General features: G+C 34.6%; 2 protein-coding genes and 1 long non-coding RNA gene across 11 annotated transcripts in view; 1 reads left to right on the forward strand and 2 right to left on the reverse strand.

The window, feature by feature from the left end:
• Window positions 1-759: 759 nt before the first annotated feature.
• LOC100744368 lies at window positions 760-6151 on the reverse strand. 3 transcript variants are annotated; one of them, XM_033320853.1, is made up of 9 exons: window positions 6018-6136; window positions 3668-3809; window positions 3306-3498; window positions 3083-3200; window positions 2886-2996; window positions 2699-2806; window positions 2358-2624; window positions 2001-2277; window positions 760-1923 (listed from the first exon to the last, which is right to left on the reverse strand). In XM_033320853.1, exons 3-9 carry the CDS (start codon window positions 3496-3498, stop codon window positions 1816-1818), a joined length of 1182 nt encoding a protein of 393 aa, XP_033176744.1. In that variant the 5' UTR covers window positions 3668-3809; window positions 6018-6136; the 3' UTR covers window positions 760-1815. The 3 variants fall into 3 exon arrangements, with proteins under 3 accessions (XP_033176744.1, XP_003489690.1, XP_003489689.1); XM_003489642.4 differs by lacking the exon at window positions 3668-3809 and having other exon boundaries at window positions 6018-6151; XM_003489641.4 differs by lacking the exon at window positions 6018-6136 and having other exon boundaries at window positions 3668-4170.
• Window positions 6152-8557: 2406 nt separating this feature from the next.
• Window positions 8558-24419, reverse strand: part of LOC100744568 (single-stranded DNA-binding protein 3) — a 21520-nt gene continuing 5658 nt past the window's right edge. For 3 of the 7 annotated variants that reach the window (XM_012385904.3, XM_033320851.1, XM_012385907.3), the window contains 8 exons: window positions 24172-24279; window positions 23357-23431; window positions 23209-23257; window positions 22418-22447; window positions 21142-21353; window positions 20826-20996; window positions 20479-20679; window positions 8558-13497 (listed from right to left, as the gene is read on the reverse strand). In XM_012385904.3, the coding sequence (XP_012241327.1) occupies window positions 13393-13497; window positions 20479-20679; window positions 20826-20996; window positions 21142-21353; window positions 22418-22447; window positions 23209-23257; window positions 23357-23431; window positions 24172-24279 (951 nt within the window). In that variant the 3' untranslated portion in view covers window positions 8558-13392. Of the gene's footprint in view, window positions 13498-17057; window positions 18974-20478; window positions 20680-20825; window positions 20997-21141; window positions 21354-22417; window positions 22448-23208; window positions 23258-23356; window positions 23432-24171; window positions 24280-24419 lie in introns of those variants that run through there. The other 4 variants (XM_012385908.3, XM_012385905.3, XM_012385909.3 and 1 more) reach the window with 4 other exon arrangements.
• Window positions 14110-14965, forward strand: LOC117151687. The gene is made up of 2 exons (XR_004461782.1): window positions 14110-14425; window positions 14488-14965. It is a non-coding gene; the product is annotated as an uncharacterized LOC117151687 (long non-coding RNA).

The following is a 24419-nucleotide window of genomic DNA, read 5'->3' on the forward strand; positions in this document are numbered from 1 at the left end:
TTTAAACAAATTAGTTGCTCGTTATTGTTTGTATACATTGACAAAGTAAACTCAATACGAATTTTCCCCAATGTTTTTAACTCAACGGCCCCATAACAAGTGGAATCGCTCGATAACCATGCTCAACAGACACCATGCGGTAGTCTCTCTCTCTCCGAGTATCGTCGTTTCCACTACCTCTCACCTCGTCTTTCAGCGACCGGAGTATTGATCCAACCTGGCAATACTTATACACTATACACACGGTAGTGTGTAGTATTGTAAATGGCCACGGTTGCCTACGAATCTCGAGAGGGACTTGTAAACGATGTTGTCCGAACTTCCTTGTGTTTTTGGTCGTATCCTGCACTCGTTGCGGTTAAAATGCATAATGCAAGAATTACGTGTTCAATTGTCAAGCGTTGTTGCGTGAAATACGTATGAAGAGAGGAATGAAGGAAAAGAGGAAAAGAGAAGCACACAGTAAAGTCCAGCCATGACCTACACAGAAACGAACCATTTTATAAATTTAGAAAGTAGGTACTTTCGGCTTTTGCATTACCTAATCAGCAGAGTTCGAATGAGTTCGCGTGTAAATTCGATTATTAACGATCTAAAATAGAGCATGGAACTTTTATTAGCGTGCAGAATTAGGAAGAAAACGCTTGTTTAATTATCTGTATTTCTTACAATGCCTGTCACTGATTTTTATCGGCAGATGAGATAGGTTAGGAGAACAATAGAGATACGACATTTTTAAAGGAATCTCTTATCACGCAATTTTAACAATATATATTAGAATTGTTTATTTCTTTAAATAGGTGAACGTCGTATCCGTGTTCAAAGAATGTTGCAACATTGAAATATGGACATATTATGTAAATTACGTAATAAGTAGTTATAGAATGAAACGTATGATTTTACGTTGACTTAAATGTAGTCGTTTCTACGTCAACATTTAAAAAGTAGAACGACTGGTTTCAGTGGGTAGTTTAGAAGTTGGCTCGTGTCTTTGACAACGAACGTGGAATTTGCTCAGCCCTCGGAACTATATATAACATATAATTTTCGAATAGGTAATATAATAATGTACAGTTTCATTATTTGTAAAATAAAATATCTCGATAACCGAATGAATATAGCTCCGGATTTCTGTCAAAGATATCCTAGTGTCGATTGTACGTATTTTTTAAATAAAAAATTTAATGTTTATATAACTATTAATAAGGGTTCTAATTATTCATGTATGAATTTCATTTTAATACCATTGAGATATTAACGAAGGACAGTGACAAGTAAAAAAAGAGAACAGGAAAGGATTCTATAGCTATTCTACTGCGTTAATTTAACAACGTATCTTGGTAAATGAAAAATGCAAATCATACTTTCATACAGTGCGAAACGTGGATTATTTAAAAAAAAAGAAATATGTACTTAGTAACAACGCGCGTTGATGCAACTTCATTAGCGCGTTCTACTGCGTTCACGACAATGGTACTTCTCTTCAGTCTTTAAGGTGCACAATGCTGCGAATTTAATACAACAAAGTATTATATTAAAGCTAGATTATCGATCGCACTCAGTGGATCCACTTTAATTCTCCTCATTCGATGATTTGCTGAAATACGATCTTCTACGTAGGTATTGTCTAAAAAGTGCATGTTCGATTCTAACATTTTTCCTATTCAGTTATCAAACAAATAGTCGTTTGATCATCGATCGATCAAAACAGGCTATTTCACAGAATCTGACAAGCTTATCGATTTAATCGTATCAGTCATATCACGCAAGCGCGTCTTCTTGCTCATTTACGTGATTTGACACGCGATATTGCCATCACAATTCGACGTTAGACCCGCTACGACGAACATAGCGATTGAAGTAATCGGGACGCCAACACTTGCAGCTTCCTGGCACCAGGAACCAATCGTAGTACAATCTTACCTGTATCGCATACAAAACGGGGTCAGGAAACTGTTAAACAAAATTTTCACTTGGAACATTTTAAATCGTCCGATTACCTGGAAACAACCCATTTCGTCGACACCGTCGCAATGATGCTGGGACGATCCGCTGTTGCGAGCTTCATTCTCCCCGGCACGTTTCTGTAAATATTGTTGATAATTCTGGAAATCGTGAACAGGCGGCGGTGAACCGGCAGTATCCCTCAGGCCGTTGATTCTAGAATTTTGATTTTCTTCCAAAAACGTGTCAGGATAGAAGATCTCTGCTACTAGCAAACTAGTCCATCTTGGCGACGACAGACAGCCACCATCCAAGTAATGACATCTTGATTGCCTGTGAAAGATCGATTAATATTAAAAATCGCTCGACGATAATAATTGCTTACGATAATTGCATATGCTCTGTCATATTACATGCATCGGGTTACTTCGATAGTCTGAGTGAAGTAACCCTCGTAAGGGATTTGCACCACGTAGCGCCAAACTCCTTGATAGTTCTTGGCGAACACTGGTGTAGCGTACTCCACTTTAGCTGGACAAGGAGTGGGTGGACCGGTGTATTCTGGCTTCTCTTGTGGCGGTGTTCGTTGACGGTACTCAGGGGTGGAAGGCTCGTCACGGCGTTCAGCTGCTGAGGTAGCCAATGGTTCACCTTGTATAGCCTTGTACAGCATGCAAACTCTTTGGCGTAAAACAGAAATTATAGTTCAAAATTCAAACTTGTATTTTTGAAAATAATCCGTTTAGCGACTTACACTCCTCCGCCATTTTCGCAGAATTTACGACCGTTTCTGAGAGTATCCAAGGCGCTTTCTGAATCGGACGATCGCTTGCTTCTACTTCCTTTCTCGTCGGTGTCGACACTGTCGATATTAGGAAAAAAAGTACATTTTACAAAACGACAATCCAACGATAGATTTACGTTTCTATATAATTACTAACGAATTCTGGAAATAGGATTGCACCGTGGCGACCTTCGGCAATGAATCGTCAGCCTTGAGTATAGGCAACGCTTTGCTTAGAAATTTCAACGTGTGATTTTTCAACAGCGCGCTATAAGAAAAAATGAGAAAGGATATGAAATCACGGTTAGAATTTATCATGACATTTCATCATATAGATAATTTTGTTACACTTACAAAGGATACGACGAGCCATTGAAATACTGATTCATAGGATTTCGAGGGATATAACCCTTGTTAAGATCCCCGCAAATATTGTGTATGGAAACGTAACCCTTTCCCTGTTTACCGGTGTCTAGAATCATTCATGTACGTTTATTTGGAAGTAGCAGAGAGAATAATTTGTATTCCTTCTTTGCTGACGCATGATATTAAAGTGGCACAACTTTGAAATGCGTACCATAGCATTCTTTGTCGCTATCTATATAAGGTGGCGGCCTCACTTTAGGCGGTTCTGCGTTCGGTGACTTCACGAAGGCGTAATATCCTTCTGGAGGTTCGTTAGATTCTGTCGTCGAATCGACGTCATTTGGTTTCGATTGTTTCGTGTCCGAATATTCATTTGCGTGACACAAAATGCATAAAAGTACCATCTACGAAATTCACACATGATAAGTACAATACCCCTAACCTCTTTCGCACAAATATTTACACTGGTTCTCTTTATTTACGACATTGCTTAATCACAATAATCATCTTTTTATGCCGTTTGTGAAATTAAATTATATAATCATTGTTATACATTGATTTCCTCTATTTTACCTTTTCGTCTGGATCGCGTATTTATCAGTGTCTCAAAACTACGAAACTTCATTCGACTTAATCGTTATTGTAGCTTAATTAAAATCTTAACTCAAAGCAAACAGACGGTTCGTGCCAACATTTCATAGATCCAACAAGTTGGCTACAACAGAAGGGAAGCTTTATTCGAATGGAAGCCAGGATCAACGAAATACAAACAACAAGTTGTTTGAACTAGCTTGTCGATGATCCTTCGTCTCTACGCGTTTCGGTCTTACAAGGTATTCCCCGTTAGTAAGATACCGACGTGTATCGTATTCGGCCTTAACGGTACTCGGTCCACGCTCCGCGGACTATTAATACCCCGAGACTATAGTCTTGTATACTGACTGCCCCACTAAGCGTGCACGTTCGCCAGCCGTTACATTCTTTCGGCTGTTTAACCTTCAGGAATTTCGAGGATAAAAATCGTCATGTGGAACTATCAGAGGATATTTCGTTAATCGTGTAAGCTACCATAGATCATTTATTTTGCTGCCTCTTTAACTACACATTTGTACAGATTCACAGAATGATTATTCGTTTGACCAAGAAAATTGTGATAATCGAATCGACGAGAAATTTGGTTGCCCAAAAGGTTTTTTCAAATTTCTACGCACACTGTACTATTTGTATCATTATTATATGTAAGCTGCGGATGTTTATGCGGATTCATATCTTTATAAACGTCGATAAAGGAATGAAACTTCTTTATAAGAAAAAATGATTTATACTTTAAGTGCGAATATTCTCAAGAAATATATTATGAAATTACTTGAAAGATTATGGAGGAAAGATAATTGTTAAGTAAAATATCTAATACTACATTATCCAGACGCTAAGGTTTGTATCTGAGACATGCATGAAATCTACCTTTAAATTTCTTTAATAATATACCTAACCTAACCTAACCCCAACCTAACCCAATACATATACAGGGTGGTTGGTAACTGGTGGTACAAGCGGAAAGGGAGTGATTCTACGCGAAAAAAAGAAGTCGAAAATATAGAATAAAAATGTTTCGTTCGAGGCTTCGTTTTCGAGAAAATCGACTTTGAATTTTCGCTCGGTACGCGTGCGGTAAGTTATAACGGATCTCACTGTAGATCGTTGCCTCGATGGAAAAATTAAAAAAAAAGAAAAAAATTTTTTTTAAATATTTTTATTCTATATTTTCGACTTCTTTTTTCACGTAGAATCACTTTCTTTCCGCTTGTATCACTAGTTACCAACCACCCTGTATATAGTATTTTTGTGGTTGTTATTATCAAGAGTACATTTATTGGCTGTATCGTATGTTTTATCAGGAAAATAATACCGAATTAAAATTTCTGTGAACGAGTAGCATTTTCTTTCTATTATTTATCTGTTCTAATGCCTAGGGCACGATTAGGAAAGGTAGGATGCCAGTCCCCTGTCATTCGGTATGGATATGACAGGCAAAATTTGTATTCATAATTCGTGTCAAATTAGTCTATGGTGATGCTTTGTATGATTGTTAATCGAAATATTTACTCCATTCTCAGAATTGGAAAAATATTGTTTCAGCAAGAGTTACATAGTTTTGAGAGAGACATATGGTTGAAAAGATCTTAGGTTTCTATTTTGTTTAATAGGTTATGTACTACTTTCTCCTTAGTTGGTGACAACTCTCAAAAGCAAGTTTTAATGATAAACTAATAAAATGAGATAAAAGTCATCGTTAGATTCCGTTACGATTTCCGTTGGTTTTGAAAATTTTGTTCATTGTAAAGTAAAATCATAAATCATTTTCAGAATGCCAAGGCAAGGTATCAGTCAGATTTGTGATTATTTAAATCGCGTTCGATTAACATTTGACATTCCATTGACAAGAGGCGATATTAAAAAAAGATGTAAAAGTATACTTTTCCCGCCATGACATTTATTACGCATTTGTGTAACGGTATTACTTTATACCGGTTCCCTGCGATTACTGAATGCGGGACATTTCTATAATAAGCATCGACTAACGTGAAGGTATTGAATTTATTGAACCTTTTCCGCTACAGTTCATCTAGAATGCGCACCGATCGAGTATATTTGGCGCTTGATTCCATAGAAATTGTAATCAGTTATACTTGTACGAGATCAGTTTTGAGAAGAAGCGATTTAAAAAATATTATGGTTCTATATTCACTTTTATATATAATTCGTTCCAAATTATTCATTCATTATACTTACATGAAAATAATTTATTATTAAGAAAGCAATAAGATAAAAATAATATGGTAACAATTCTTAGTGATTAAAAAATAAAAGTAAAAAAAGAAAAAGGAAGAGAAAGAAAATAACGATTACATTGTCAACTCACGATAAATGTTCGATATTCCATTGTAGTGTCGCTTTTTTTCTTCTTTGACAGGGAAACAAAATGTATTAAACTCAAAATAGGGGTTCTACCTCGGAGATGTCTCGTGACCAGTCGGCGGTCATAGCAAAACTGAACACATCGAACCCGTGCTATGGTATAAGGAGCCACCTGTCTTCGGTCCCGTACTCATCACCACCAAAGCCATCCACCATTCCACTTCAAATCACGCCCCAACGCACTTCAAAACTTAGTCATTACGTTTAGAATTTTTCGATATGCTTTAAAAATGCAAAGACGTTAAATTAAATTTTATAAACCCACAAAATTAAAAATTCGGAAATTCCAATTACAAATTTTTTTTAATTAAACGAATTTTTATATGTAATCTGTTAAACATAGACGAATCACTGTTGAATCATTATTAAAATTATAATTTCAATTTCCGCTTCTTACGAATATATAACTAGAAAAATTTTTTTTCTATATGTATATGTATAGTATAGTGTTCCTGTAATTAGAATAAGTAAAATTTATACCATGGCGCGCCGCGATCTATCGCGCATGCGTACGCGCGAGATATGCAAGATAGAAGTGACGATAGCTGGAAGTGATTCTGTGAGATAAAGATACGGACAGCTTATAAGCTATAGGTAACTACAGGTTATCAATGTTACTGTTACTCATCGCCATTTGTATATAACTGTCGCGACATTCCAATATAATCATTACTTTCCAGAAAGGATACAGTTTTTGAAAGGAATTTCTCTTGAAATCTGGATAAACAAATATGCACAACCATTCATATTATGATTATATAAATAAAGTAACTAGAAAATTTTATACTTACATTTAAATTTTCCAACACTTCTATAGTTTTATTTTGTTTTCCGCTGGTTACGAATATATTTGTGATTTAATAGTATGAACACAAAATCATAATTTCGACATTTATTTAATGTATTATAAATTTTCCATTTATTTTGTTGAAAAAGTATCACATCGTAATACTATACTCCGTTTTTTAATAGAACATTCTTACCAGTTTTCTTTTGAACCACTATTTTATAGCTACATGACTTGTTACATAGAAGAAAGATCTCATGAGGCGAGAGCAAAGCATTTCCGGAAATGCACGTCGCTATAGTAGTTGGTCAAGGCCATCGACTCATTGAACATCCTTCCATGGCAAGGGTACAAAGAGGAATGTGGAACGGCAACCTGTCGATCTACGCATTGGCGTATAAACCGTATTTTTTATTCTTCACGTGTTAATACGTTATGGTCATCCTAAAATTTTATAGTTACGCTTATCGTATTTAGGCGAATGATTACATATGAAATACCTGTCCTCTTCGAATTTTGGTTAAGTTCAACTTATACCGAAGTTTAACGATAAAATACATTGGAAAATGAATTTTTTTTAATTTCACGATTCGGAATCTATCTCACAACGTTATATATTTGGAAAAATCGTAGATATGAAAAAATTAAAGCGCAAAATTTGTAGCACGTTTCGTCGAAATTTAAACAAACGTGTTTACGACATTGGCGAACGAATGTATCAAGTTTACCGCTTGGAGCGCTGCAGGTCATTGATTCGTGACTCCATAATAGTTCTTGATGTTGGTTTAAAAAACGTCAACAATGACCTAATACTATATGAGCTCTAGAAAGTTTAACTGGTAATGTAGGAAATCCGTATACCGCGTCATGCTGCTCTCACATACTTAACCTTCATGACACAATGAAACTGAATTGCATGGATTTTCTATTGGGACTACATTAAGCGATATATGTATAATTTAACAAACTTAGAGAATTTACGATCAGTGTAAAAACCATCTACTATTACTATCATTCATATTTTGTATTTTGAAGATTAACTGTCAACCATCACAACCATCGCAATATTATATTCGTTTTCCTTTCTTTTTTTGTTTCAAAAAAATATAATCATAAATAAAATTACCGAATTATTTTCTCCAATTTTGTAATTCAAATAAAAATATAATATATAACTTACCAGCAAAAATAAGATACAACTAAATAACGAACGTTCTCGAGTCTTCTAGTATAACGATGTCGCCTTCTGCAGAAAATAGATGCATAGTAGAATTTGCTAATAAGAGCGGAAGGTATTATACAGAAAACAATTTGGACACTTGGTAGGATAGATGACATTTATTCCATTATTTTATTGTTATTACTTGCTACTTGAATGCTATACTCGTAATAGATATCTATAATTATGTCTATAATTATGCGTGAATTTAAAGAATACGTGAGGTCAGCCGCAAGATGTACAGCTCGTGTCAGTTACAATTGTCATAGTTATATAGGTAAATAATTATAGAAAGAAATTTACGTTTTTAATTCTGAATGCAAACATTCGTTAAAAGGGTTGGGAACGATGGCAGCTCATTGATTTCTGTTAATCTCTAGTTTTTCGCTATCGATCGATTTTATAATTTACACACACTTCGATTCTTTTTATCGCGGCTAGGATATTCTTCTGTTCCATTATTTTCCTCTTTTTTTCGTTTTAATACGTTTTTAAAAATTACTCGATCACTGTTTTCCTGCCAACCTAACACCCTTACTTATTATAAATTCCTAATTATCTTACGAAATCGTAACGCGCAATAATAGTACACGAGATATCATTTCTTTCTTTTCCTCTTACTTCTTCTCTAATCACGGCAAGTTCAACTCTCATTTTAAACAATATACAAATATCTTTTCTTATATATATCCTCTCGACATATCGATTAAACTCGTGATCTTTTACAACTTATTCTGCGCTAAAAACGATCAAATACAAACTATATACTTCTTTCGTCTGAAAGTTTTTGGTCTACATTTAACGCAACACATCCCTCTAAATTTTTTTTTACATTAAAATTTTGATCATAATACTTATCTATTCCATAAAAGAAAAAAAATCGTTTGCTATTTCGTTGGAACGAATCGCTATGGACGACGAACGAAATAACAGAAAAATCAAAAAAACCTCGTAAATTTTTGGTGACCATACAAAAAATGATCCCCATAAAAAAATTAAATATACATTAAAAGTAGACGCGCGAAACGTTCCGAAAAGTATTGAGATCCGAACGTGTCGTATCTTTAAATTCGGGTAAAAAAATATCACCATATATAATCCATCAACTTTTCCATTCTTCCGCTTTGCCATGAAATTCTTTCGCCCAGCTGTAACAATACACACAGATGATAACAAAATATATTTACCCGAATTCAAAAATTTCTTAACGATAAAAGGGCGGATGTCAATACAGTTTTGATGTTTCGCGCAATTAGCAGGAACACCGTATTCCGCTGTATATGTTATTTTAATCCGAATTGCACTCGACATTTTGTACAACTTATACATTTATATTTAATTACGCCGGAATAGTATACACGTGTGTGTATATACACGCCGCCATTCCCAGATTTGAGGCACGAACTAGGAGATAAACAGGCGAACGTAAAATTTATACACTTTATTCAATTTTCTTTACCCTTTGGACGAGTTACGATCGTACTTTATCGTGATTCTACGGTGACCAGGATTATTCCATCGAATGAGGATCGGATTTCAAACAACAAGTTAATTCCTGTTCCATCCTGTTATATAGTTACGTTCACGTTTGTCCGTTGCGCAATTCGCTGCTTTTACGCAGCTTCATATTTGCGAATGTCGCTTTTTATCAAGCGACAAACACGATACTATATGTGATAAAAAGAATTAACTCGCCTATGTACCGAATGCATAGTCGATGAAAGAGATATAGCGAGGCCGTAATTGTTAATAAATCTTTAACTAATTAATAATTAGTAATTAATAATTACCAATTTAAGGATTACTTAATCGTTATCTATTCATCGTCGTAAAACCGGATCTGATAAAAAATATTTATGTAATAAATAACGCAGCGGTATCTAAACTGTGTCTGCGATATATATTAGGAACAAGAAACAGTTCTACATTCATCCATGTCGAATTATTGTTTCACCTTGTTAAGACTTGACTGATTTTATTACCTCCCTGTATATGTTTCATCAACAGTAAGCACCTTCATTCAACGTGAACGTAACGTTGCTATTGCGAATACTGAAAAATTCAATGGTAAAAGAATGAAATCTATAGGAAAGAAAGGAAAAAAGAACAAATTCCATTGGCAGTTACATATAACTTGTTTTTTATCCGTAATCGACAAACGACGATCGTCTCGAATGAAAGTTCGTTTCGCGTGTACTATCGACGCACACTGGCCGGATTCCCACCATATCGGATTAAGTCCTAGGGGGAGTTTTAACAATGCGTTCTCTCGAGAACCGTTTCGTCGGGTTCCCCTCGTTCGGACACAGATAATACAAGCGAATTCTCGCGAATTCCCTAATAACCGAGTGTTCGATTTCTTTTTTCGAAATAATGTTATTGCAGCCTTTCAGTACTGTGCGCTTCTCGAGTTAAATAAAGATTTGATCCAATTGTGCACAACACAATCGAGACTGCAACGTCTGTGCAACTGTTAACAATGCCCGTGAAGTCCTCCCTAAACGCAAATGTACCGATGTGAACAACGCTATCGATGCAATCGCTTGACGTTGCATCGCATTAGTCAATTTTTCGACACTCGATATCATATCGTTTCGCACGTTCCCGCCTTGCTATGTACAGTAGTGCTTCGCTAATTGCCCGCGGCTCGACATTTTAGCTGATCAGTTATCGAAAGAGGTATATGCCTAGGATATTTCGAGAATCTCTCTTCTCTACAAATGAGATATGGAAACCTGATACATACACTGATTTATTTTACGTAAGTAATACCAGAAACCTGTGATAAGTTGTCAAGCACATCAAATCGCGTCAAATGCATGCACGTAATGAAAGATTGGAATAACCTCAAATAGGATTCGATGCCCTAAAATTCGGGTGTTTTTTAAGTCTTAGAAGTCTCGTCGGTCTTGGATATTTTGATAAATCTTGAAAGCTTGGCGCGTAGTCGATATTTCACAAGCATTTTAAATGCCTTAATCTAAACGGTCAATTAAAAAAAAAAAACCAGTCGAGGTAACAAAAATGCATTTACGGGAACGATTTACAACGCTTTCACGAGGTTAGGTTATCGAATCTTATTCGTTGTGATTCGAATTTTAAGAGTATTGAGGAGCACCAAACTCTTCTCGATAATATCAGTTTCGAGAATCGGTGAGGATAGGCGACGGGCAGTTGACGAAGCAAAATCTTGGTTAGTTAACGTGGCACTATTGTACATACTATACACAGAGCACGTTGAACGATCGATAAACCTAACGTACCTAGTTTCTTACTCCCTCTTGTAAATAAATTAAGAAGTCACTTTTTCTTCGTCTCACGCACACGATAATATCGATACCATTGACCACTCTAACACTAGCATCTATCGGGACCCCTTTTAAAATCGCATTCTTTGTATTGACAGAAAAAGAGCACAAAGGCGTTGCGTTCTCGTGGATCTTTTCTCGGGTATATGTATGTATATAACTTCATGGAAGATATCGATGCTTCTTTTCTCGGAAGGAATAGCCGACAGATCGACCGTAGAACGATGCCACAATAACGAGTACAGGTATTATGCTACCAATACTCGCAAATTGCTGCGCTGACGTACAATCTTACGCGGGATCGATCGATCGTTCCAAAAAAAAAAAAAAAAAAAAAAAAAAAAATTTAACAAGCATTTACGTCTACAAATATTTCACCATATACGTACAACGTATATTATAAAGTTTTAAACGATGTTATAAGATTTGAAATTGTTACAACAAAACGTAGATGACATTTTGTGAAAAGATCTTATTTTGAATAGAAATTATAAAATCTTTTTATTTGTAACACGACCCAAGCTATAGCTCTCAATAATGTATCATCTCAAAACTTATTACGTTAAAGTGACGATAGGTTTTCTTTTCAAACAGAATCATGAAGTTTGTCGTATCAAAGATATCCGTATCGATCGATCTCGTTTCGAGAACAGTTTCGCAGAAGGCGCATGCGAAAAGTTTCGATTGTTCGAATGAAAATAGAGGAATCGTTTCGTCAACGTATGGAACCAACATTTGTATCGATATTAATTGAAATCAGTACAGAACGTACGTATAAAAGTGGTGTTCACTCGAGCCTACACTCGATGTGTGTACTACGATTGTTTGTTATTCTACCTTCGAACGGATATACGATAGTATAAGTATGTTGTGTAATGTTTCATTTAAAACGCTATCTTATCACAGTTACTTATGTTTTTTTTAATAATTTTATACACTGAAACTATTCGCTGTGCACAGACGATGTAGGAAACCGATGAAACGTCACTCAAGTATACTCCATAAAAACGTGTAAATAAAAACCGAAGGGTTCGAAGAAAGGGACAGAGAGAAGAGGAGAGATGACTACTACTTTCATATATAAAAACATCACATGTACCTCTTGAACCGTTTCTCGAACTGTACAAAAAATATACTTTTCTTTTAAGTTAGGGTCAATAAGGAAGCACTTATTATTTTCCTGTTCTTATTTCCGGAAACAAAATCAGGTTCCCTAAGAAAGAAGGAGACGACGTAGGAGTTTATAAGGGGGAAAAAAAAAAAAGAAAAGAAAAGACGACGTCGAAACGGGTCCACTTGTATGAATTGCAGACGGTAATGAGCAATTAGGCATTCGACTTTTCGTCGGCATGAAAAATCCAACTCGAGCGTGAGTATTGCTCGAAATGAGAAACATTCGAGTATGTTGGAACGTAATAGATTTCGTAATCTTAGAGAGCATACTCGAGGACGCTCGAAACATCTTGAGCCCGTGCTCACTTACAAAAACGGTGAGTATCATCGATTGACAATGATTTAAGATGATCGTGTATATTATATGGAGACATTTTGAAGAATGTACGTCAACGCGAAGTTACGAAAGATTTTACATGAAACGGTGCTCTCTTACTTTAAATGGTTAGATCCTTTCCGTGATCCGGATGAGGATGAAAAAATCTTGGGATGTGCCCCCCCTCACTTCGCAAAGGGAGAAAACGCTTCTACAATCTCTACGTAAATCTCGTGCACTTCTCTCACGGAGCTTAACCTTTTCTTTTTTCAATTTATCTTACTTTTTCCTTTCCTTTGTCTCTGCACACTGTTTTCAGTACCTCGATTCGAAGTTGCAGGGGGTTGGGGGGTTGGTGAAAGGAAGGAGATTATTGCGGAGTACAAGTGCAGTGAGGAGAATTCTGGATTTAAGGAAGAGAGAGAAAAAGAGAGAGAGAGAAAGAGGGGAATCGATTTGCGATTTGTTTTTCTTAAAACGTTAGTTTGGTCTCAGGGCCCAACGACTCGTGACGAGTTATTGTATATAATAATCGGGGTGATCTGAGTCCTTTTCAAACCTCTTCGCCTCTTCCTGCATGCTTTCCTTGATCTTGAGTATGGCCGCTGACTCAGTCTGATCCTGCGAATCAACCAACACCAGGTCGGTTACACGTAAGAGGTTAGGCAAGTCCACCATTAGGCGATACCTTGCCCATTTTGTTTTGGACTGGTTTCAGCGTTTCATCAGCGAGCTGAGAATACTTTTCCCCTTGATGTTTCAATATTCAAATCTCTGAATTTTTTAAGCAAATATTCCCTGGAAATGTAATTTCCTTTTCCAGCTTCTTGTTAAAATATAGAATCAACCGATTATAAAGTACATAAAGAGATTAATCGAACCCAGTCACGGTGAAGGTACTACAAAAAGAAATTCAGGTGACGGAGGAAAGTTCGTCGCAGTTCGCTGATCCCAAGTGAACTCTCGGGGAGAAAAACGCTGACATGCTGCGTAAGTGATTGCGCAGCGCGGTGACGGTGCGTCGTGAAGGGGCTGGGCTCGTGAAACGCAAAACTTAAAGAGAGGATATATATGAAAGAACTAGGAAGAGAAACTTGGTTTTGATTTTTTGGGAACCGCGAATGAAGAAGAGAGAAGTGTGGTTCCACATCTCCAGGGCGCTCTGACCCACAACACATGGACTTTATGTAAAAAAGAAGCCCGTATCGAGCACAAAAAGAAAAAAAAAACAGAAAAAACATTGAATAAAAAAAAAAAAAAGAAAAATACGGATGTATAAAAAAAATTTCTTGCGCATTCCGTGTGCGCTGCCTGCCCCCCACTCACGCACACCTCACCGAGTGAACCAACAATGAAAAATTCTTATTTAGAGATTAAGAAAAAATTGTAACATAGAAACTCGACGTGTCATTCCTCACGGATTCTTAAAATAATTTTTTTTTTTTTTCACTCTTTGCTTAATTGAAGTACTTTTTTTCGTTTGAATCGTTTCTCGATACGATCTCGCAATCCACCAATCGCTTTGCGCTCACGCATCCATGTGCTACAGGTCAGTACAGGCTAGTACTATATACAGCTATCAGATTTCACTATTTCTTCTTTGTGTTTCAGAGGGCGATTTTCGTTCGATGAAAAGACATTAAAAGATCTTAAAAAGAAAAAAGATGAAGAAATTGAAGATATTTACCGTTCGATTAGGACGGTTAAGTAAATCACAAACATTGTGTTCCACAATATACGATAGTATCCGTTTATGGTGTGTTTCGATTTCTACCAGATACCGGAAGAACAGATCAAAATTGTAATTCATTATGCAGTGTATATATGCGTGCATAGTATTAGTTTGAGTTTACTGTTTCTGGTCATGTAAGCAAGTTTCATCGTTGTTAATATTAGCGGCAATTTGTATAATGTAGACAATATTGCGGCGACGTTAGAAACACATACTTTAGTTACATATATCGCCTTTGTTGTAAAAGCAACGAATGTTAATGTCTTCCGTGTACCTCTGTGTGTGTGTGTGTGTGTGTGTGTGTGTGTGTGTGTGTGTTAGAACCAATATCACATGATTTGTGATGAGAAAAAAAAACAGAAAAAAAGACAAAAATACATGTAACAACTATATCGTATCGACTAAATTAGTTTAAGGATTGCATTCGGTTGCAACTAACGCGGAAATACGAGGACAGTAAGTGATCAAACGGAAACATTCGTTTGATCGCGGTATCGACGTCGCGACGTATAATGCAATGTGAAACACAAGTGACATGTGATTACCAGTGTGTCTTAGACAAAAAAAAAAACTTAAATCGATCGACTGCGTAAAAATAAATAAATAAAACAAGTAAAAAAAAGACATAAAGTGTATATGAAAACAGATAGTCATATATAAATGTCTAGTAGCCAGCACCCTGCGGATTTGAACGCAAATAAAAAAGAAAAACGCAGTATTCTCAGTGTAACAGGTTTACATTTATTGTCTCGATCTCCCCTGGTTTAGGCATATATTAATAAATGTAATATTCATTGCCATTCATTAATGTGGCTTACAACGTGGGGCTGTATTAAAAGTAAAATCGACGATTTTCTTTTAAAAGTACCATTCTGATGCGCTTCACGCCATATATATATATATGTATATCCGTATATTATACATATGTATATATTGGTTCGAAGCACGCTCTCTCGAAATTTCTTTGAACAGCGCACGACGACGAGTCGTGTTACAAGCAACGAAAAGACTACTACCTACTGCTCTTATCATCGTTAACAATTCCACGTTTACTCTTTCTATTTTGGCTTATTTCTTCGTCACGAACTTCGAACCCTGACCGCGTGCTATCACCAACTTTTTCGCCTGTTGCAACAGATTAAACGAGCGTTTCTTTGTATATACTGTGCAAGTCGCACCGATTAAACGTATTAAAGTTGGTACAAGCGAATATTTAGTTATCTTTCGTTGTATATATGTATGTGTGTGTACTTCCTTTCTCCCAATTAAAAGTACGCATTTCATTGACATGGCGAATACTCCGGAACAACGGCAAGCAGCAGTCATATCTCTACGATGATATCCTTACAAATATTGAATGCTAAAAATACTAAACAAGACAGTCTTCTTTCACTATTAATAAGTCTCAGTTTATCGATTCTTTGCACTTTCAATTCGATAAAACGAATTGCAGAACATAATATGTATATGCGTATGATCCGACTAGCGTTTATCAACTGTTTCGTATAATAAAAGCTTTGAAAATCGTACTTGTATAATAATTGCAGTCATAGAAAAACAGCGAAGAAGTGCGCTAGAACTGTTATACCTGATGTCGCTACTTTTTCGTTCCTTATATAATCGTCACATTTTTCCTTCATCTTATAATATAATGTCATAAATATCAAAGATGTGTACTTTTTAAAATATATATATATACATATATAATAAATATATATATATATATGTATTATATATTATAAATATATATGCATATATTATATATATATTGTAAATATATATATACATATATTATATATATATGCTGTAAATATATATACATATATTATATATATACATATATTATATATATATGCTGTAAATATATATACATATATTATATATATATTGTAAATATATATACATATATATTATATATATTGTAAATATATATATACATATATATTATATAAAAACACATGTATATTATGTATGAATGTATAAAAAAGATAGAAAATATGTAAAATTAAAAGTAAGAAAAGCGTGGCTCGTAGTATCAAAAAAAAAAAGAAGAAAAAAATTAAGAAAAAGAAATAATAATATAGAATCTTTCTCGAGAAGTCACAATAATCGTATGTAAAAAGACCTGCGTGTTTGATCGTCCTCGAGACCATAATCGATCTTGCCGGTGCTCCCAGAGCATACCCTTGCAATTGGCGCTCTCTCTCCCTCCCTCTCGCTCTCTCTTTCTCTCCTCTCTTATATCGTTTTACATAATTTGATATCAATACCTTTTACTTTTTTAATAGTTTAAGTTAATTTAAACACAACTAACAGCAGCACAGCATAGTCCGGTACTGACCTATAACCATTACGGACGGATGGATTCCGGGAGGTTCGCACGATATATTTTTCTCCATTATCGGCCCGTATTACCTCTTTCTCTTTCTTTGTATTTTTGTCACACTCATTCATGTAGGTTCAGTACTTACACCGTCTATGATTCTTATTCCATACAAAAATAATTACGTTATATATATATCGTCTATATATTGCCATGCGTACGTTATATATATAACATCTTTCTTTATACATTTTTGCCCAAGTACTTTTTTTTCGTTAAGTTATTCGCAAACGCCATTCGCCTCGCAATACTCGCCGGTACAGCATATCGTTCAAATAGGAAATACGATATTGCTGTACGCTTTCATTAGGAAAGAAAGTTGAGGAACTTGCTACGAAGCTGTTTTCCATGTTATCTCGTTTAAATTAAATCTTAATAGGAACTTTCTAACGAAATAAGTATCTGAATCATAGAATATTCGTACGTTTAGGAAATATTATTCAACGGGACAAGTAGCAAAAAATAAAATGCAAAGTGCATGTAAAATGAGGTTATGTTCGAATACCTGCATTAGTCGATCGATCGATTAAAAAAATCCTCATTTTTAAAATATAGTTCGATCGTGGGATCGCATGACTAGATTTGTACGCGTTTATTAGCTTTCGGTTCACTAAGGATATCGACGTTTTGCATTAAAATACACGATGGTACCTACATTCTTTTTCCAAACAAGGCACTAGGCGGAAATGATCCATTAATTCTAATTAGTCGTGTATATACTCGCGCGAAGTATTGCGATGTCAATGGCTGCGAATAGATGGTGCGCAAACTTTACTTTTCTACCAATATAATGAATTCTGAGCAAATAGTGGAGGGACTCGGTCTGAGTTCGGCTAATTTGATCACCTCATTACAGAGTTTTATTGGTTCAATGAAAAGGAATTTGATTCGAGAGTTTAGGCAAATGTACCTCTAATACGTCTATCGATACGAAAACGATTATCCGAATAAATAAAATTCGAAATTTTTTATCGATGTAAAATTCATTAGGCGTTTCGCAAAAGCTTTGTAGTGAAATTTCAAAAGATTCTTTTTCCATTTTTCAACGACTGTTACGTCTTACCTGTCATACACTTAATATAGCGTATATTATTTTCTAACCTAATACTGCTTAGAATCCAAACTCTATAATAGGATGAGAAATAAGCCAGTTAGCTAGCGACGAGCTAGCTGTGCAATTAAAGAAAGAAAAAAGATGGCAGATGAAGTAGAAACAAAAAAAAAAAAAATAACAATCATCGAAAGAAGAAAGATAGGATAGAGGAAAGAATTAGAAATCGATTAACAATTATGCGATTGATAATCACAGTAGTTCGTGTTTTTCAGGCACCTTTGCTTACAAGCTAATATTCAAATAAATATAAATAGACGTTGGCGTTGACACGAGTCGATAAAAAGTACTATCGATAATAAAAAGTATAGAAATAATTATATTTAAAAAAGAAAAAGGTAATAATAAAAATAAAGAAAAAGAATCATAAAATTCTAGTCATAAAATTCTAGTCTGCAACCTTGTGAGTATTTAGCAAGAAAAGCATATATATATATATAGAATATATACATATATATATATATACTTTTAAATATTTATGTAATGTATTTTGCGCGCGCGCGCGTGTTATAAATGATCCAAGTATCATAGTTTCGTAATAATAGCGTAATGAGCACTTAAATGCTAACCTAACTGATTAGGAGCGATTAATTAACAAACGCAAGTCGAGATACGTCGACGCGAATGTATGTCTGTATCTTTTCTTTTCTCTCATTTCGTTTTCTTTCCGTTCTCTATCTTGACACGAGCGAATAATCGTGCTTGAGCCATTGACGAAACCGTTATGAATCGCGTACCACGTGACGATCGCACGTGACATAAAACTCAGGGTTTGCGTATCATCCTTTTCCACATTGCATGATTAATCGGGAAATCTACGGCATCTACGAACTCGGGGCTGGATCCAAGGCGACTTGATTTTTTAAAAAAACTGTCGGGAATACAGAAGGCGCACGTGCGAGATTACTGATTATTCTTTTAATTTAGAATCCTACTCACAATCCGAAATAATAACGTAAGATTAAAGAAGGAATATACCGTTTGTGCGCGCTCGTTAAAGAAATCGATTATTTTATACTATATTATATATACGATATCCCGCAAGGCGTATCGTACTTGAAAAATATTAATAAGAGGCATGGTTGTAGACGAGAATATCCGTCATTCGAAATAATTGTAAGTATTTAAAAAACCATCAGAATTATAAAACGGAATTCGGTCTTATATCGCTTATCGTATACAAATGCCGCAAAAGTATCACACGATCCTTTATACTGTTGCCATGAAAATGAATCACATACGTCATATATGTGTATATACACCATTAAATTTATATGTACCAAGCAAGTTCATATTTTCTTATATTTTCTAACCATGATCGAGATTTGTATACAAAGAATATTGTATATATTTAAACAAAATCCATGAACGAATGAATATAGATAAATTACTAAATTAATTTTATTATGACAGTTATTAAATTCGATTAGCCAAAAGGAGATTTAAAATTAATATTGCACTGATAAGAATATTTTGAAAATTATTAAAAATCATCATCTCGACGTGTCTTTGTTATCATATACGATACACCTTATGGAATATCTTGTGTATTATTTTATGAAAGTTGATTCATACTCTTTTGTAAGTATAAAATGGGTAGAAAATGTTTTGAAGCATTTTATTACTGCAGGCATTAAAGAATCATTAAAGAATGATTTTTAGCTATGACCTTCCACTAATATTATGCAAAGTACTTTAATAAAACAGCCCATAACATAGAAAATTTATCTTATCACCAACATTTAATTTTTTATAGATATAAAAAATACTACTTTTTTACAAGTTGAACATTTCACTGTTTAGTAAATTAAGAATTCTTTAAATGTTTCGTGATTTTTTATACCCATTTTATGTTTGCATCATTAGTCATACTGTTAGTATGATAATAGTTAGACACAATATGAGCCAAACAGTTATAACATTAGATGCAAGTGGGTAATCTAAATTAAATCTCCCAAAGAAGCCTAAATGATTAAATAAGAATATTTCGAATTTTTATCAAATATTGATACTTTTTAGATTAAGCATTAACCAGGTGGTTGGAATAAGCTTGAGGATAAGCCCTCTAAATGTAATAAGACCCAAATTATTTTAACAGAATAATTAACTAACTGACGCATTGATGGAAGCACCTGAATCTGTTAATTGCTGAATAATTAGAAGAAAAGTCAGTTCTAATATGGACTTATATTTCAAACCAGAAATATCAACAATAAAGATCAACGCTAATTTCTTTTTTAATTATTATTAATCCAAAAGTATTCACGTTTACTAGGAATATAAATTTACACAGAAAAAGAAATGGTAGCATATAAGTCCATACTAACACGTCGAGTAACCGTTATCGAGAGTATAAAAAAACTTACTAATACTTACATTTTCACCAGGGCCTCCAAAACCACCCAGATTATAATCACCCATTCCACTTCCACTATCTTCCCGAGGTGTCCCAGGACCACCGTTAGCTGGACTGTTTTTCATTCCATCAAGGCCATCACCATTCAACACAGGACCCATTGTGTTTGGTCCCATAGGACCCATCGGACCACCTTCTGGCCCACCGCTCATTGGAAAGTCCTGATACAATCGAACAAATTATTATTGCTATTATATCTGTATATACTTTATTAACAGACATGAACAAAACTAAATATTGTCTTATAATGAATCATATTTGATATTACTAAATCAAAATAATACAAAAGTAGTAGACAGTTACTTACACCAGGCATATTTCCTCCAGGTACAGGTTTCATCATGGTATACATATTTTCACCACCGCTATTACTACTATCTTGAGGGCTGGGCATAATTGGTGTACCTGGACCTGGAGGACCTGTTGAACCAGGTGGACCTCCGTAATTACCAGGTGATGATGATGAATAATTCATTGGCTAAAATAAAAATTCATTATCGAATTATAATATGAACATTTATCTAATTATATCACTGACAATATATATAAAGACATATATAAAAAACATTTTGTTAATTTAAACAGGAATAAACTCTTTAAACATGTACAGATCGTAATCGTACCGTGGATGTATTAGGTTGCCATTGTTGTCTACCCCCTGGTCCAGCCATACTCATTGGTGGCATACCAGGGCCTCCTGGACCTCCAGGTCCCAAACTACTATTAGGTGGTGGTCCTCTCATTCCAGGTCCATAACTTCCCGGTCCCATTGGACCCATTCCTGGTCCTCGTGGAGGATTCATCCTTGGATTCATAGGATTCATGCCTGGAGGAGCTAGTAATAAAAACAATTTTTGATGCATTTTCTCAAAGATGTAAATATTAATACTGTTCTAGTTTATGTTAATACTAAACACTAATCGTGAATCTTTGGATCAACGGCAAATCATGTGTCTGTAAAATATTTCAACATATGAAAAAGAGTATTTTAATTTAGATCTTTATTCTTTTGTCTGTCTTCTTTTTTACTACAGAATTAAAACATTCGAGTCATGCTTTGCCGAAGTCATATGTAATAGTAAAGCAAGTGGATGACATGCTAAATTGGTAATTTGCATCTACACAAATTAATGAAATAACAAAGCTCATGCGAAGGATGAAAAACAACGCTACTAAGTAACTTTTACAAACGTATGAGCTTTTAACTTGACAAAGGAAGATAATAGCGCCAGATACATAACGAACAAGACAATCATTCAATTAATACCTAGTAAAAGGATTGCGACATCATACAGCAATATTTTTATACATTTATGTGATATGAAATCAATTGTAAAATATTGTAAAGTTATTGTTCTATAGTTGAAGATGATATTTTCCTTTTTAAGAACACATGAATCTTTTTCTCTTAAAACGTTACGAATGAGAAAGTAATGAGCAAGTAACTGCATTATAGTTCTTAGTATATGTTAAATTTACGCTACAATGATTGACAATGACAATAACAAACAGATATATTTTGTTAGCCACAAAATTATTGCATTATACCTATGCAATGAGAAACTGTAATGTTAAAACAGTTATTCCTTCTTCTTTTACAAATATGAATATATCTATGTTAATATTTCACATATAAAAATAAAGAATCTCTTTAAATGTGATCATTTTTTGTACATAAAAAACTGTTCTCAAATTCAACACATTGATTCTATTATTATTAAATTACGATTGGCATACTGAATGCAAGATCGGACGAGCAAGTATCGCACAAAGAAACGAAGCTAGTGCATTTATTCATAAAAAGTGAGAACAGAAACTTTAAAACGAGCAGGAGAAAAAATAATAGTTAGGCTTGACTAAGTCATGTGAGTGTGATTTGGTTGCTGGGTTGCTTCCTACCTTGCCACCCTACAAATTCTCCAGCTTCGCCTGAGGAACACAAGAGCACACATTAGTACGGCAGGTAGGTAAGGTCAGGTTGATGGCGGTAAGGTCTAGTTACTTTGCGGTCGCATAGTGAATAAAGTTGTAAATATTACTTTAATGCTACGAAAATATATCGTTATAGCATATACCGACAAGTTGTATTGTATATTTAAATACTAGTTTAACGAGTTGCTTCTAAATCCTTATTGTTAAATATTGTTAAATAATATATTCACGTCAGATTTTTTTTATTTGAATCCTTATTTATATGTCGCAATAAGATTATAGATCATTTAAAACGATATTTCTTGATAATCAAAAAAATGTATAAAAAAATATCTAGCAACATTTTTACAATAAAAAATTCTTAGACAATTATAACAACTATAGGATTGTATATAGGACTATTATATATACTAATATTACATTATTATTAAGATGTTTAGTCTAATCATCACTGAAACATTAAATTTGTATCTTTATCTCGAATGCAAAAAAAGAAAGCAAGAATACACAGAGTCATATAAATATATAATGCTAATTATAATGATTTAACTTGAAAACTACACCACTGCACGTAACTAGACAATTCAAAAACCAATCCACTCCACATCACAGCAATCCAATCCACTTTTAATAATTACTGATTTATTTATTGCTGTGTGGTTTTTGGTATGCATGCGTCTATGCCATTCTCCTCTCGCAATTATTGTCAATGCCAGAAAAAAAATCAATGTGAATCTAGCATATAACTGAGCCCTTACCTTGCCTAGTTGGGTCCATACTATTTGGCATCATCGGTTGTCCAGGTGGCTAAATAAAAATATCAATATGTCAATAATTGTTGCAAATCGTAATTTAATGTACATTATTTACAATAGTTTGATCTGTTGGTAAAATAATAATACATACCCCATTAAAATCATTTCCCATTTGTGGCATACGTACTCCAGGCCTTGGTCCAGCAGGATATCGAGGCCCCATGAACTGTAACAAGTCAGGAAGTTATACATTAAGTAAATTATGTTTGCCAATATAATTATATAGCTAAAACCCCAGAATGTTATAACTATTGTATATCACAAAACTGACACACCAGGCAGCCGCAACAAGCAATTAATCACACATTAGGCAATATAACATATGCACTTTGATAGAAATCATCATAGTGCATCTGGAGGACGCGTGTTATATTAATGTGGAAATAGAATTGCAAACCATAGGGGTTTATACTCAACAAAGAACAGATTATTTAAATCGAAGGACGATGTGCATTTAACACAACTCTTACCTTAAAATAAGCCCATTACAGACAAAAATGATAATTTTTTTTACATTGTGCAATATTAAAGAAACCTTTTTTCTTACCTTAAAATTTCTGTTGTTACACATATTCAATAAAACAATTTTGTTTCTTTTTGGAGTACAATAAATACAATATTGCAAAATCATGTATTAATCATTAATGTATTTAAGTGTAGAAAAGATACAAAAAATCTGTGCTTGAAACAATATCATTATCCGTAACCATTTAAGCGAATCCTGTTTGTATATTCTATACATTGTACTTGAAGAATGACGGGTTAAAAATTGTACAGTAGAAATAACTTTGGTAGGAAAAGAAGCGATTTCGAGCAAACAGTCATAGGTACACGATGATATGGTATAATGAGAGTGGACTGAGTGATTTTCCATGAGTGATAGTGTATGTGTCGAATGAGGCTTACCTGAGTGGACATCATCTGCGAGTGTGGAGGCGGGGGTGGCTGGGGGTGCTGGGGGGATGGCTGTGATGAGGGGTGTGTGGGCGGAGATGGTCGCATTGTCGAGTTGTTCTGCAACAAGCAACGCAAACGACAGACATGTAGCAACACTGCGATCCAGGCAACAGCTAGACTAGAAGGCTTGGGTATGATTGTGTTAATACTATGTTGGTCAGCTCCTTAAAAATCTAAAAGTTATAATTACGAAAATA

The sequence above is a fragment of the Bombus impatiens genome, unplaced genomic scaffold (assembly GCF_000188095.3).
Source record: "Bombus impatiens unplaced genomic scaffold, BIMP_2.2 scf_0361, whole genome shotgun sequence".
In the NCBI taxonomy this organism is placed as follows: domain Eukaryota; kingdom Metazoa; phylum Arthropoda; class Insecta; order Hymenoptera; family Apidae; genus Bombus; species Bombus impatiens.

Excerpts from the sequence above, each read along its gene's own strand:
- LOC100744368 (XM_003489642.4), bottom strand. The coding sequence starts at position 6,038 with ATGGAATATCGAACATTTATC. Across the intron at positions 3,499-6,017 it reads TGGAATATCGAACATTTATC|ATGGTACTTTTATGCATTTT; the intron begins GTGAGTTGACAA and ends TGAATTTCGTAG. Across the intron at positions 2,997-3,082 it reads AATGGCTCGTCGTATCCTTT|CGCGCTGTTGAAAAATCACA; the intron begins GTAAGTGTAACA and ends TTTTTCTTATAG.